At 42.8% G+C, this 16458-nt stretch overlaps 1 protein-coding gene across 1 annotated transcript in view; it reads left to right on the top strand.

Moving 5' to 3' along the window:
- The window catches only part of LOC144504127 (low-density lipoprotein receptor-related protein 1-like), a 1391705-nt gene that overhangs the window by 1152451 nt on the left and 222796 nt on the right, over nt 1-16458 (top strand). Inside the window, exons 61-62 of the mRNA XM_078229303.1 lie at nt 12008-12195; nt 15138-15343. Of these exons, the coding sequence (XP_078085429.1) occupies nt 12008-12195; nt 15138-15343 (394 nt within the window). The remainder of the gene's footprint in view (nt 1-12007; nt 12196-15137; nt 15344-16458) is intronic.

Below are 16458 nucleotides of genomic sequence, written 5' to 3' on the forward strand. Positions count from 1 at the left end.
GCACCAAGAACATTAGCAGCATATTCATGACTGCAGGCCACAGAATGTGAATGCAGAAAACGGGGGTGATTCTCCCATCCCGCTGCACTGCTTTTGTAATGCAGCGGACCGGGAGACTCGAACGGCGGACGGTTTGCAGGCTCCACGTTGGGCACCACGGCCTCCGTGCATCTCCAAGTGCTGGATTTCTGAAATTGGCAGAATGCAATATTATATTCAGCTGCTCATTTAAATGTCATTTAAATGCTATTAGCGAGCCCCAGATTAAAATCTCCGGGCCTGCTAGCCTGTCCCCCCTCCCCGCCCCCACTCCCCCCAGGAGTGCTTCACTCCAGCGGGGTTTACTATAGCTCCCCATTTGCAGGGAGCTGGCGGCCCGACTCTGTTGGAGTGAAGTGGGGGGGGGGCCATCGAGGCTCCCCAGAGGGTCAATCGCCGGGGGGGTGCCCCCTGGGCATTGCCACCTTGGCAGTGCCAGCCTGGGCCCCTTGCCCAAGAGGCAAAGTGCCAATGCCCATGGGGCATCTTGGCACTGCCCATCGGGTATAGGGCAGTGCCAAGGGGGTAGAGCCTAATGGGGGTTGGGGCCTAATGGGGGGGGCGATCAGTGGGGGTGGAGGTGGGGTGTTTGGCTGCTACTCAGCACTTTGGGCTGACTGATGGAGGGAGACGGAGCGGGCAGGAGATCGGGGTGGGCCGGTGGGGGGGGGGGGGGGGGGGGGCGGGGGGGCGACGGGGACCAGCAATCAGGCCCTGAGGGGCGGGGGGGGGGTGCTGTTCACACGGCCAGCAGTGTGGGGGTTGCGGAGCTGGCCAGCAATCGGGAGGCCAGCAGTGCGGGGCCACTGCACATGTGCCGGTCTCGGCGCTGACAGATCGGCGCATGCGCAGTGGCCTGCTCAGTGCTATTCTGACGGCCTCTGCAGCGAGGATAGGCCCTGCCCCTGATTTTTAGCGTGATTCACGCCAGTGCACTCTGCAGTGCACCGAGTGTGGGAGATTCATTTTCAAACTCCCACTGAAAAAGCAGGGATTTACTCCAGTTTTTCACGAATTCGACACTGAGAATTCTGTTGGTAGGATCGCCCCCAACATCTTTGCAAGTGCTGCCTGTTGGTTTTCAAAGTGATTTAAACATCTGCACTGAGTGGCCTGTTATCAACTTCAATTTTGTGAAAATACCCAGGATTCCTTGTGGTAACAAATTGATGGATGGACTGAATTTTCCCCCCAAAACATGATGGTGTCATTTCGGGCGAGAAAACCGTTGCAATCCATGCTGAATATGGGAGGATGGCAGCATGGAGAGCAGGTCGACTCTTCAAGGAGGCAGATCTCGGAAGCTTCTGGATGCAGTGGAGGAAAGGCAGGCCACCTGAGTGGGTAGACAACCCAGAAACAAATGTGGCTGGAATGCGGTGGCTGAGGCAGTCAATGCCAGCGGCCTGTCACTCAGGACTGCTATCCAATGCCACAACAAAATGAATGACCTCATTTGAATGGCAAGAGTGAGTGTCCATCTGTCACATCCTGGCATCAGTCCCGTCTGTCACACCTGGAATGTCCACATAAATCCATTCCCTGACACTCTGTGCCACCCCCCCCCCCCCCCCCCCCCGCCCCCCGCCATCTTCTCATTTTTCTCTAATCCCTCAGGCACTCTTTGTTACAACATCTTCCTGTCCATGCAAGGTGCCACCATATGCCACCTGCTTCCCCCCTCCTTACCCCCATCCCGTTCCTGGGTCTGCCAACCATCAAGTCAGTTCCCAAAATCTCCAAGCCAGGTAAGTAACCTGCGGTTTTCACTGCCCACCCGCCCGGATTCTGTGGGCAGGGCTAAAGTTGTCCCGCAAATTTCTAAATATCACTTTATAGCATTAAAAAAATTGTATTGTTGCAAAGCCACAACGTAAGGTGGCTAAATAAAAAAGAACACTGATCCAGCAAGGGCAATGCTGGTATCAGCTGTGACTCCAGGTCGAAATATGACTGTATCCAAAATGGAATGTTTACAAGGCAGTTCTGTCATGCAGAATTGTTTTAGAAAGCTCAAGCTTCTCAGGGATGCAATTACTGAGCTGTCAAGTAGCTGCAAATGCCTTTGAGTTTCATCTGTGACCAAAACCGTTTGTCTGTGGTTGTGAGACTCGCACCCGCCCATACTTCTTTTCTCCCACTGGCTCAATCCAATCATCTGGCAGAGATTTAGCAGGCATTATCCAAAGAACAATCGATATCCAGCTGCATTGAAAATGTGACTGATGCATTGTTCCAGAGGGCCCATACACTCCTCCATTTCTATAGAGCTGTGGGTAAATAGTTGAAGAGGCTGCAATAACATTGAGATGCTGCCACCTTCCCCAAGGTCTTGGATGTTGTTAAATAGAATCACACGGAGGGGCAAGCATTCACAATGAATCCGGCACCTCGAGCCGTCATAAAGGTTTCCAGTCAGTCCGTGTGCAGATACTGTGTGATTCTCAGTGCAGGGTTTTATCTGTCAATGCACAATAATTGCAGTCAATGTATGAATTTTTCATTGTCACCTCACCCTTTCCATTTTTGACTGGTGATTGGTAGATTTTGGGCGGTACGGTGACACAGTGGTTAGCACTGCTGCCTCATAGTGCCAGTGACCCAAATTCAGTTCTAGCGTTGGGTGACTGTCTGTGTGGAGTTTGCACATTCTCCCCATGTCTGCGTGGGTTTCCTCCAGGTGCTCTGGTTTCTTCTCGCAATCCAAAAGGTGTGCAGGTTAGGTTTATTGGCCATGCTAAATTGCCCCTTAGAGTCCCGAGATATAAAGTTTAGTGGGGTTACGTGGTACAGCGGGTAATAGTCGGTTCAGACTCGATGGGCTAAATGGCCTCCTTCTGAACAGTAGGGATCCTACGATTCTATAATTTGGCTAATGGCCTGCAAGTGTGGTTCATGTTCTCATCGTGGAATCCATAGCTATTGAATATGATTGCAACATAGCAATACACCCAGTCATTTGCACACGTTTCTTAATGACAGCAATCATAGCAATCATGATAAATGACATGATGTCTCGCAATGCTTCAAGGGAGTGATTTCAAACAAAATTTGACACTGAGTCACATAAGGGGATATTAGTGCTAATGACCAAAAGCTTGGTCAAAGAGGTAAGTTTTTAAGGCAGGACTTAAAGGGGAAAGAGGGAATGGAGAATGAAGGTGGAGAGGCTTCGTGGGGATATTCCAGAGCATAGGCTCATGGCATTTAGAATTCACAGACACAGTGGTGAAGTGATTGAAATTAGAGATACTCAAGAGGCTAGAATTGGAGCAGTGCATTTACCTCAGAGGGTTTGATTCAGGACTGGTCTCATTAAATTGGAAGGTCCAATCAATTTGACAAATGTTAAACCACTTTTCAAGAAAGGAGGGAGAGAGGAAACGACTGCAGGCCAGATAGCATACCATCAGTTTAGGAAAATCTTTTAACAATACACTTAAAAAAGTACTTCGAACAATCTGCAGTTAACCTTCATTTACTAAAGGTTAAACCTGTTTGACAAATTTATTAGCTTTTTTTAAATTTTGATTTGATTGGATTTATTATTGTCACATGTATTGGCATGCAGAGAAAAGTATTGTTTCCTGCAGAGTGCAGAGTGTAATGTTACAGGTGTAGCTAGGGTGCAGAGAAAGATCAACTTAATGCAAGGTAGGTCCATTCAAAAGTCTGATGGCAGAAGGGAAGAAGCTGTTCTTGTGTCGGTTGGTACGTGACCTCTGAGTTTTGTATCTTTTTCCCGATGGAAGAAGGTGGAAGAGAGAATGTCCAGTGTGCGTGGGGTCCTTAATTATGCTGGTTGCTTTTCCGAGGCAGCGGGAAGTGTAAACAGTCAATGGATGGGAGGCTGGTGTGCGTGATGGACTGGGCTGCATTCATGACTTTCTGTAGTTTTTTGCGGTCTTGGGCAGAGCAGGAGCCATACCAAGCTGTGATACAACCAGAAAGAATATTTTCTTTGGTGCATTTGTAAAAGTTGGTGAGAGTCGTAGCTGACATGTCAAATTTCCTTAGTCTTCTGAGAAAGGAGAGGTGTTGGTGGGCTTTCTTAACTATAGTGTCGGCATGGGGAGACCAGGACAGGTTGTTGGTGATCTGGACACCTAAAAGCTTGAAGCTCTTGACGATTTCTACTTCGTCCCCATTGATGTAGACATGGGCATGTTCTCCTCTATGCTTCCTGAAGTCAATGACAATCTCATTCATTTTATTGACATTGAGGGAGAGATTATTGTTGCCGCACCAGTTCACCAGATTCTCTATCTCATTCCTGTACTCTGTCTTGTCATTGTTTGAGATCTGACCCACTGTGGTGGTGTTGTCAGCAAACCTGAAATTCAAGTTGATTCGGAATTTGGCCCCACAATCATTGGTGTATAAGCAGTACAGTAGGGGGCTGAGAACACAGCCTTTTGAGGCACCGATGTTGAGGATGATCATGGAGGAGACATTGTTGCCTATTCTTTTGAGGATGTAACTCGTCCCTACTAGATAAAGAGAATGCAGAATAAAAGGTAGTTTAACCAAGCTTCTTTCAACAAACTCAGAATTAATTTATTATAAAACAAAACTTCTGTTTAACAAGTTACAAGAACTGGTTAACACACAATTTTAATCTGGGAATGTAACTATCTATCTCTTCTTAAAAAATCCCCAGCAAATACATAGACAAACAAAGGATATGCAAGTAGTCTCTGCAGAGGTAGGTGGTTAGAAAAAAGCTTTATAAGTAATTGCATCCCTGAAAATCTTGAAATTGCTAAATGGACAGGGGATATTGAGAGATAATTATGTGTTTGAGTCTCCAGGTCGCCATGTAGAGTCTGGAATTCAGTGCATTTTTTTTAGTTCAACTGGGAGTGAATTGAAAAAGTACAGTGCAGAAGGAGACCAGTCAGCCCATTGAGTCTGCATCAACTCTTCAAAAGAGCATCTTACCCAGGCCCACCCCCTTGCCCCATCCCCATAACCCCATATGTACATTTACCAGGGCTAATCCACCTAAATTATATATCTTTGGACACTGGCCTCCTTCTGTATTGTGCTTTCTCAATTCACTCCAAGTTGAACTGAAAAAACATTCAAAACACTATATTCCAAGTTAAAAGCTTATCTCTGCTTGTGCTTGTTTCAGCTTCTTCCCTACACGGTGGCACAGTGGTTAGCACTGCTGTCTCACAGTGCCAGGGACCCAGGTTCAATTCTCAGCTTGGGTCACTGTATGTGCGGAGTCTGCGCATTCTCCACTTGTGCGCTTCAATTTCCTCCGGGTGCTCTGGTTTCCTCCCACGCTTTGAAAGACATGCTGGTTAGGTGCATTGGCCATGCTAAATTCTCCCTCAGTGTACCTGAACAGGTGCCGGAGTGTGGCGACTCGGGGATTTTCACAGTAACTTCATTGCAGTGTTAATGTAAGCCAACTTGTGACTACAATAAATAAATTTTAAAATGATTGGAGTTCTAAAGGAACGAACATCTCTTCCTCCTCAAATGTCATGCTGGTCAGGTGATTTATTTGAAAAGGCATTGTTCCTTGGTGAAGTTAAGATCAAATTTAAAAAAACATGAAATGTCCAAATAATACTGTATCTTCCATATTTTGAAAGAAAAATCCAATCCGTGCAGATGTGTTTTCCCAACACAATGTTGGAAACACAGCAACCAATCTGTAAATAGCAAGCTCCATCAGTGATGTGATAATGGCCAGATAATTTGTATTTAGTTTATGAGCCCTCTCACTTCCTGTGATTAGTATGCTTTGTCTGGAAAAAGGTGTGCCTTTTCTTACCCAGTTTGAGTGTGTATTTCAATTAAATAATTCAGCAGCAAGCTTTTGTGAGTTAAAATAAAGAGGTTTATTTATTTGCACACACCCTAAATTAAATGTAACAGCAAACACACTTGTTCTCTCACACACTCACACACAGATTAGATGCAGGTAAGTACAAGCGCTCTTGCAGTTTACAGTTACCTCAGTCTCTGGTTTATCATACCCTATCTCCTGTGTGGTAGGCTAATAGCTTCTTGAATGATTTTGATGCTTTGTAATTGAAGAGAGGGTTTTGTAAAGCAAAAGGTTCATAGCAGGTTGTGGAGTTTCTCGTGGTCGAATTTTTAGGTGGTTGATTCTCAGATGAACTTTAACTGGAACAGGTTACATACTCAGTCTGCTCAATGTCTCACAGTTTGTTTCTGAGTCTGTTTCACAGACTGGCTGAACTAATAGTTCAATAGGTTTGTTGGAACTGCCTGAAAACAACTCTTAACTGATTATTAAAAGCAGATGAAAACTTGGCTGCTTTACCATGTTACGTTCCACAAGTTCCAAGTTGTCTTGCAGATAAGGGATGATATTTATGTTGATTATATGTATATTGTGGATTACCACCTCTGTGGTCCAGCCAATATAGCTTTGACAGGAAAAGCATCATGATACAGTGGGTTGATGATCGGGGTCAGCCACTTCCACCTGTCACCAATTGAGGTTTGGGGAGATATTCTCCACCCTCCCAGCCACGTGTTTCCTGCTGGCAGGAGGTGGCGCGTTGTTTGCTAGTGGCAGGATTCTCTGGTCCTGTCGCTGTCAATGGCAATTCCCAGTGATGTCACCCCACGCCAGTAGGAAACGGTTTCCGGATGAGCGAGGCCATAACATCCCGCCCACTGTCTATCATTTGACTTTTGGAGTTGTGGATAGTATCACTATTAGTCAAGAAGTAACTCATCTGTGTTGATCTTAGGAAGGCATCTGGGAGATGCCATGAGATCATATCAACAGACAGGCAATGGAATACTAGAAACAGTTGTTTGACCTGTCAAATGTCCTTGTTATAATTGATTTTGTAGGATTTGGTGATTCTTTCTTTGGATACAATGTTAATTGATTGATTGATCTTTGCCCTCCAGCTCCAACCTTAACTGCAACCTGCAATTAAAACTTAATGGCTTATTACCTGAAAATATCCAGCCTGATTTATTGGATCTCTTTCTTGCAATATTTTCAATATAACTTTTTAAAACTTCCATGCTGTTTTTGTATCAAGATAGAACAGTTTTTTTTGTTTTTAATCGATAATAAATTTACAAAACCTTTCTTTACTTTTAAGAATCCAAATAAATGTGGTACATTTCAGGTTGGCCACGCTGTTTCAAGAAAACTATTCTTCATAAGAATATAAGACCATAAGAAATAGGAGCAGGAGTGGGCCATTTGGCTCTCGAGCCTGCTCCACCACTCAACAAGATTGTAGCTGATGTGATTGTAGCTGAAACTCCATTTTGCTGCCTGTTGCATCTCCCCGCCCCCAATAACCCTTGACTTCTTTGTCGATATGAAACCTTATCTAACTCAGTCTTGAATATGTTAATGACCCATCCTCCACTGCTCTCTGGAGCGGACATTCCAAAGATTACTATTTCTCAGAGAAGAAATTCCACCTCAGCTCCCCTTATTTTGAGGGGAATGAGATAGAGAATCTTGTGAACTGGTGCGACAACAATAATCTCTCCCTCAATGTCAACAGAACAAAAGTGATTATCATCGACTTCAGGAAGCATAGTGGAGAACATGCCACTGACTGCATCAATGGGGACAAAATAGAAATGATCGAAAGCTTCAAACTTTTATGTGTCCAGATCAGCAACAGCCTGTCCTGGTCTCCCCATTCCAACACTATAGTTATAAAGCCCACCAACGCCTCTACTTTCTCAGAAGACTAAGGAAATTTGGCATGTCAGCTACGACTCTCACCAACTTTTACAGATGCACCATAGAAAGCATTCTTTCTGGTTGTATCACAGCTTGGTATGGCTCCTGCTCTGCCCAAGACTGCAAGAAACTACAAAAGGTCATGAATGTAGCCCAATCCATCACGCAAACCAACCTCCCATCCATTGACTCTGTCTACACTTCCCGTTGCCTCAGAAAAACAGCCAGCATAACTAAGGACCCCATGCGCCCCGGTCATACTCTCTTCCACCTTCTTCCATCGGGAAAAAGATACAAAAGTCTGAGGTCACATACCAACCGCCTCAAGAACAGCTTCTTCCCTACTGCCATCAGGCTTTTGAATGGACTTACCTTGCATTAAGTTGATCTTTCTCTGCAGCCTAGCTATGACTGTAACACTACATTCTGCACTCTCTCCTTTCCTTCTCTATGAACAGTATGCTTTGTCTGTATAGCACGCAAGAAACAATACTTTTCACTGTATGTTAATACATGTGACAATAATAAATCAAATCAAATCATTTTATAAGGAGACCCCTTGTTTTGAAATTGTGCTACCCTAGTTCCAGATGCCTCCATGAGGGGAAACATTCAGCATCTACCCTGTGCCCTCTCAGAAACATGATCGTCATCATTAAGTCCTTCAGCATGAGGAGTTTAAAGACTTTTCTGCAATTAAAATGAAACAACTTTTCGTCTTTAATGCCTTTTGAGCATTGTTAGGATACAAAATTGAAACCCTGGTAGAAAGAACTGTATAGCCTTGACTGATTTGCCAAAATTAAGGGATGGAAGATCCAGTGGCTTCTCTGAGGGAACGCCCCCACCACATTTTCCTTTCTACATTCCATCCAGGAAAGGCTCAACACGTGGCAAGTAAAATGAAAACCTACCCCCCACTTATGAAAGAATCACCAAATCCTACAAAATCAATTAAAACAAGGACATTTGGCAGATCAGCCAACTGTTTCTAGTATTCCATTACCTATCTTAATATTGGATGGGCCCTGGCAAGGTGCAGTGATTTCAGAAAATCCTGCTGCACCTTACTACAAAGCTGCACCAGATTTACACATGCATCTAAAACAATACTCCAAGTATCTATGAATGTCATCCTGGACTCATAGGGAAAGCTCTTAATCACAAAATTAGCTATTCTGATACATGGCACTGCATCTTCAAGGCAGGTATGGTGGATATGGTGCATGGATATGGCATCAAGTTAGATTCTACTTTGTAGGAATGACACAGTGGTTTGACTGTTAAAGGAAACCTTTCCTAAAAACGAAAATGAGAGTCATTTTACAACAATTTTAAGGCCACATGTTTTCTGTCATTTGCTTCTTGCCCTTCTGGCAGTTTACAAAATCTATAGAATTGGACTGTTCATTTTCTTGGTTCTTCAAGAAGAGGATAAACTAGAACACCCACTGGAAATGGTCACTCGTGAACTGATTAGTAAGCAGAAGAACGCCACTGTATGTGGTAAAGGGTCCATTTGGACTACCTGTCAAGCTTATGAGACAAAGAAAGTCAAGACAATGGCCACTGTCATGAATACAGACAGTGGTGTTCTCCTGGTAGAAGTGCGCTGGAGGTCATCAGCTAATAACTGGCCTCACTTCCCAATAACATGCAAGGGAAACACAAACGTATGAGGCAGAGATATCTAATGAAGGCATTCTGGATGTGTTGGTGCAGTGGAGTTGTTTGCTGAAAATGCCTCACTGCAATCAAATCTCTTCTCATTGAGATATCCATTTCTCTCCCTCTTTCATCTCTTTCCCACGTTAAAGGGGAAGATTGCTTTGTTTGATCTCCCTTCATATCAACCATCGTTTCATTTTTAATTTGGCAATTGCTTTTACAGTCGGATGTCCTCCTTGTTGCAAACCCTCCCCATTTATCTAGCCTGGGAATTGGCACCGATACACATTGGCTTGGTTGAGGAAAATATTTTGGCTGACGGAAAGGAGAAAGTTTTGTCTCCTTTCACTCAGACCATTTGCATGCGTAGGGTGAGATTTTCTGGCCACGCTCGCCCCAAGACTGGAAAATCTGCCCAAGGTCAATGGAGCTTTGCATGGTCCGTATCCCCTCCACTATGATTCCCGTGGTGGGAGAGATGGGAAAACTCCTCCTCATAGACTACAACAGCTGCAGGCTGGCAAATATTCTTAGTAATGAACATTTACACTCTTTGTTTCTCTTTGATCTTTTGATATGGAACTTAACACATTTATTTTACATAGGCTTAAATAGTGGTAGGGGAATGGCAAAGCAACACATTAATCATGCAACAATATTTTCCAGCCCTGTAGCTCCATCCATCAACCTCTGTATAAGACAAAATGAAATGTGCTCCTCTGGATAACAAAGTAACTCCATCTCATCTAAGTTAAAATCAAATAGCTCTCTTCCTCCTTCTATTAACTGCATCTCGTTAGACAACAGTATTTATTTTAACTAGATGTGGGAGATGAAAGGATGGAATCAGCCTGATGCCCCCGAAGCAGAGTATAGGTGGCCATGGGGGTGGCCAAGTGCTGAGGCAGGCTGGTTAAGAGGCCCACCTCGATTCTCTGGGGCTTTATATTTGTGTTACATGATTTTAGGTTCTCTAGCCCTCACCCTCTCACCGAACACTCATAGCTCTTTATACTCCCATTGCCAACTTATTTTCACCCAATCACGCCAACCATCTAGTATCTACCCTGGGCAGACATCAGAAGCTACATGGAGATTAAATAAAATAAAGTTCTAAAATTCCAATACTGATTTCACGATTAAAAAAAACTTCCATTCCTGAAATTACATTCAAATCTTTTAAATCTCATGAGTTTGATCTCTTATGAAAACCAACTTCTCTTCATTCCCCATATCAAAGACATCTAATCCTTTCATAGCCTCTTTATGCTATCAATCAAAATGTGAATTTAGAACCCCCTCCATGCAGAGATAATTGTGGCTTTTGCAATGTAGCCAAGCATTCATGAAGAGTTCTCAGGAAATGTCAACAAACAGCTACTGAAACCGATAGAACAGTTTTTTTTTAACTCTCACTGACACCTACAGCCGATTTTTTCTTCATTTCTAAAGGATTGGGGATTTAATTAACTTGGCATCATGGCAATTATACAACCACTAGCTGCCCTTCAAGCGCATTCATATCTAGTCCATAAATTTGTGATTCCCACACTGCAGGTTAAGGCTCTTGCAACAGTCAAAAATTGGATTGTTTTGAACTTCGCACTGAGTTCAAATGGCCCTGCTGATTTTTGTTTTCCTCATTGTGTGAGTCACTCCCAGCCTGTTACTCCTTGCTGGAAAAAATCGGGTTTGTCAGAAATGGGGCAGGACTTCAGCATGCAGATCCCATCCACCATTTTGGAAGCCATGTTGAGTCTCCACAATTACACAAACATTTGGCCATTAAAGTATTTTTCTGACATTTTTCCAAATCATTGTTCAGTTGAGATGTACAGAAGGGTTCAAATCACTTTAGATTTTGAAAATAGCCTAAATCATAATGAATTTAATAAAATTATTTGAAACTCAATTCTTACAAGTTCATAAAAGTTTAATTTAGACTTCGGCTGCCTTCGGCCATCTTGCAAACCTGGAATGGCCCACGCATTCAGATGCATGACAATTCAATAACTTGAGACCAAAATGAAAGTACAACTGTAGAAACGAATTATAGCTTAGCAAAACAAATAGTGAACGTGACAAGAATGCAAAGTCAGTGTGTTGCATCAAAATTGTATTGATTTTAGATCTCATGATTTATTGTTAACGATACGTCTTGCTGAATTGTTTGCATTTTCTTCAGATTGTAATCAGTTGATTTGGCATCATGACACATCTTTAATTCACCTCAACAAACACACAAACTTCTGTTGGAGATTCCTTGGTTTCTGTCAGCGTCTGGGCTGACTGAATTGTGAATGCCGTTATATTTGGCAGCCACTTACAATCTACCAAAAACAACCTTCTGCTTCTCTCACTGTCCTCATTTAATCATTAAACTTGAATATCTAGCACAGTGAAAAATCTTCCATTTGATTTGTTTTGTTTGTATACAGCAGAGTTTGCCCATCTTACAACATAAGATTATTTTGAAGATGTTGATCTTTGCTATACTGTCATTCATTGTGTCGCTGTATTGTTATACACAGTGTGAAACAGAGGTTTGTGCGCTGTCAGCATTTAATTCTTGCTTTCTGTTCTTGCTAGGTGGTACACCATACAGGGCAAACTATTCCAGATGGACTGGCGGTTGATTGGATTGGCAAGAATCTATACTGGTGTGATAAAACAAAGCTGACTATTGAAGTTTCAAAACTTAATGGGCTTTATCAGACAGTCCTTGTGAACACAGGATTGAAGACTCCTAAACATCTGGCGATAGATCCTCGCACTGGGTATCAACATAACAGTATAATAGTTTATGCTGCTGTTAAAGTTGTCAAAATAAGTTTTCCCAATGTCTGAGTTATACCTAACCCAAAACAAATAATTATTTGTTTACGTACATAAAGAGATGGATTAATGATAACTCTTTAACTTGTTTCACAAAGGAGCTCCGTAAATTTAGTTCTGTTGCTTTCAGGGTTCAATGGTAGGGGATTCCTGTCGATATTTCAATGTCTTAATGTTTGAGTTGTCTGTGAGACTCAATAACTGCATATGTAATTATCACTTGTATAGAACATAAGAGACCGTAAGATACAGGAGTAGAATTAGGCCATTCGGCCCATTGAGTCTACTTCACCATTCAATCATGGCTGATAAGTTTCTCATGAAGGGAAGGTCATGTTTGACTAAATTGATGGAATTCTTTGAGAACATTACATGTGCAGTGGACAATGGGGAACCTGTGGATGTGGTGTATCTGGATTTCCAGAAGGTATTTGACAAGGTGCCGCACCAAAGATTGTTACATAAGATAAAAGTGCATGGTGTTACGGGTAATGTATTAGCATGGATAGAGGATTAGTTAACTAACAGAAAGCAAAAGAGTTGGGGTAAATGGGTGTTTTTCTGGTTGGCGATCAGTGACTACTGGTGTGCCTCAGGGATCAGTGTTGGGACTGCAATTGTTTACGATTTACATCGATGATTTGGAGTTGGGGACCAAGTGTAGTGTGTCAAAATTCACAGATGACACTAAGATGGGTGGCAGAGCAAAGTGTGCAGAGGACGCTGAAAGTCTGCAAAGGGATATAGATAATCTAAGTGAGTGGGCGAGGGTCTGGCAGAGGGAGTACAATGTTGGTAAATGTGAGGTCATCCATTTTGGTAGGAATAACAGCAAAATGGACTATTATTTAAATGGTAAAAAATTGTAACATGCTGCTGTGCAGAGGGGCCTGGATGTTCTTGTGCAGGAATCTCAAGGAGTTGGTTTGCAGGTGCAGCAGGTAATTAAGAAGGCAAATGGAATTTTGTCCTTTATCGCTAGAGGGACGGAGTTTAAAAATAGCGAGGTTATGTTGCAGCTATATAAGGTGCTGGTGAGGCCACACCTGGAGCACTATGTACAGTTTTGGTTTCCTTACTTGAGAAAGGATATACTGGCACTGGAGGGGTGCAGAGCAGATTCACTAGGTTGATTCCGGAGTTGAGGGGATTGGCTTATGAGGACAGACTGAGTAGACTGGTGCTATACTCATTGGAGTTCAGAAGAATGAGGGGAAATCTTATAGAAACATATAAGATTATGAAGGGAATAGATAAGATAAACACAGGGAAATCATTTCCACTGGTGGGTGAAACTAGAACTAGGGGGCATAGCCTCAAAATAAGGGGAAGCAGATTTAGGACTGAGTTGAGGAGGAACTTCTTCACACAAAGGGTTGTGAATCTGTGGAATTCCCTGCCCAGTGAAGCAGTTGAGGCTACCTCATTGAATGTTTTTAAGGCAAGCATAGATAAATTTTTGAACAGTAAAAGAATTAAGGGTTATGGTGAGTGGGCGGATAAGTGGAGCTGAGTCCACAAAAAGATCAGCCATGATCTTACTGAATGGCAGAGCAGACTCGCGGGGCCGGATGGCCTACTCCTGCTCCATGTTCTTATGTTAAACCCATTCTCCCGCCTTTTCTCTGTGACCTTTGATCCCCTTACCAATCAAGGACCTATCTATCTCTGTCTTAAATACACTCAATGACCTGACCTCCACAGCCTTCTGTGGCAATGAATTCCATAGATTCACCATTCTCTGACTGAAGAAATTCCTCCTCATCCCTACAGTTTATCATTTTCCTACCATTTGCATACTGAGTTGGAAATTTAACTTTGTTTATGAATTATAGTTAATTCCATTGAAGTCGTTTTACAATGGCAGTTAATCATATCTTCACCTTTCTCCTTCCACTCTTTGGCCCGTTGAGTCATACAACACTCTTGCTCAAATTTCTTTCCTGGCATTTTCACTTGCAATATCATCACGTGTGACAAATCTTGTAAAATATAATATTCATTTGTAAAAGCAGTGCCAGAGGTAAAGGTTAACATATTGAAACTTGATGCAAATGCTACAGATGCTGAAAACTTGAAATGGAAACAGAAAATGCCAGAAAAAAACAACTTAGCAGGTTGGGCATCTGTGAAGAGAGGAGTTTCAAGTCCTATAATTCTTCATCGGGGTTAGGATGATGTTAAATTTCTCAGCATTTTGCAGCACAGAAATGGGACATTCGGCCCGGCTGCTTTGTGGCATTGTTTGAGTTTCACATGAATCTCCTCTCCCTCTCCTACCAGCATGTCATTCTGTTCTTTTCTTCCTCAAGGACTTATCTAGCTTTCCTTTAAATGCATCAGTATTATTTTCCTCAGCTACTCCATGAGGTGAGTAGGTCCTGTGTTTCAGTGGGTAGCTTTCCTGCCTCTGAGCCAGAAGTTCTGGGTTCGAGTCCCACCCCAGGACTTGTTGCCCAAGGAAGGCGTGTTTATAGCACAGCCTAACAGGTTGAGTGTCAACTTGCAAATCCTTCCAACACGCCAGTGGTAAGAGCGGGAGTGGCTCCTGGTCAGCCGCACTTGATGCAGAGTGGCGCCCCTCAAGTTATAAGTCCCTGACGACAGAATAACGACATGATCCTGGAATTACTAGCTATGGAAACAGATGAAAACCTGTCTTGGTGCACCACTGAGTGCGGGAAGAAAATTGGAATTGGAACTCCATAAGGTAGCATGTTACAAATTCTAACTCCTCCCTGAGTAAAGAGGTGTCTCCTGGAATCAGATGATGATACAGCAGAGTAGATGATAATAGCTGACATGTTGTGTTTCCAATATTTTCTGTTTTTATATTTGGATTTGAATTTGGTTTAACATTTCTTTAATAAATATTTTTGAATAGATATTTGTACTGGACGGACCATGGCGATTATCCACACATTGGCCGTGTAGGAATGGATGGAACTAATCAAAGCATTGTAATAGACACAAAAATCTCAAAGCCAAATGGTCTCTGCCTGGATTATGTGAATAACAGGCTGTACTGGACTGATGATGAGCACGGTTATATTGAGTTCGCTGACCTGGATGGATCCAATAGACATAGAGGTAGGTAAGGCTGTTTTTTTTTCTCTCCGTTTTGAATTACTTTATTTCCTGTATATATTTCAATTCAGCATACTGCATAAGAAACGGTAAAACTATTTCATTTTTGCGGCTTGTTTATGATAAATTTGGTAAGTTCCTTTTTAGTTTGATGGCGGTAATTTCTATCGAAACGATCTGGTGAAATTAAAATATTGATAATTGTGTCATTGAATGAAGTGATCACTTTATTGTCTGAATCATGTGCAATATTATAAAATATCCACCAGATTTTTATAGCGCTCTGTCGGGCGCACAGTCAACACGAACGTGAGTACAACTGCGCAGTCGGCTTGAGCACAGGAGTGGGGCAAATCAGGGCCACTAAAGCACCGTTTGACTGTTATTTTACATTGCCTGTGTGATTTTGCTTTGTTTATACATGCAGAAAGGGCAGGCGGACATTACTTTTTTAAATCAATTTGTCATCCAAGGGCAGGAGATCAAGCACATTCATTTTGTTTCTGTTAAATTTCTGTGTTGAGCCAGATTTCCTTTCAATTGAGATAACTTTCTAAGATGATTCACCTCAAAAAGTGACAAGACAGACCTTCAAGAATAGAATGGCATGAATAGAACACACAGCGAAAGGCCCTGATTTTACCGGCACACCTGCCCCGGAATCGGAGAACGGCATTCTCTGTTGGCCTCGGGCGGGGCTGTCAGTAAAATTCCGGCCAAAATCACAGTAGTGAGCACTTCAATCATGTCATGTGCATGACACCATTTTAATAGGTACTGTTTGAACAGCCAATGAGGCCCTTGGCCTAAGTAGGTGAGGGCCTCATTTACATTCAAAAGCCAACATCTGATGATGTAATTCAGACTTAATAATATTGATGTCACATTTGGTGATGTTACCCAAAGCACTGGGTATGAAGAATCAGCAAATCCATAGGAAGGCTGATAAGCTCATTTAATTTTATATCTTTTTAAGTTAACCTGTAAACCTTGGCTTCCCACAAGAGCCACAGGTTTTCCTCTCCAACCTATGGTGATCTACACCTTCCACCACTTATCTGATTGCCAAGGATCATTCCATTTGTGCCGTCCTGCCATACTTGCCCAACTCCCACCTG

Source organism: Mustelus asterias, chromosome 14 (assembly GCF_964213995.1).
Source record: "Mustelus asterias chromosome 14, sMusAst1.hap1.1, whole genome shotgun sequence".
NCBI lineage: Eukaryota > Metazoa > Chordata > Chondrichthyes > Carcharhiniformes > Triakidae > Mustelus > Mustelus asterias.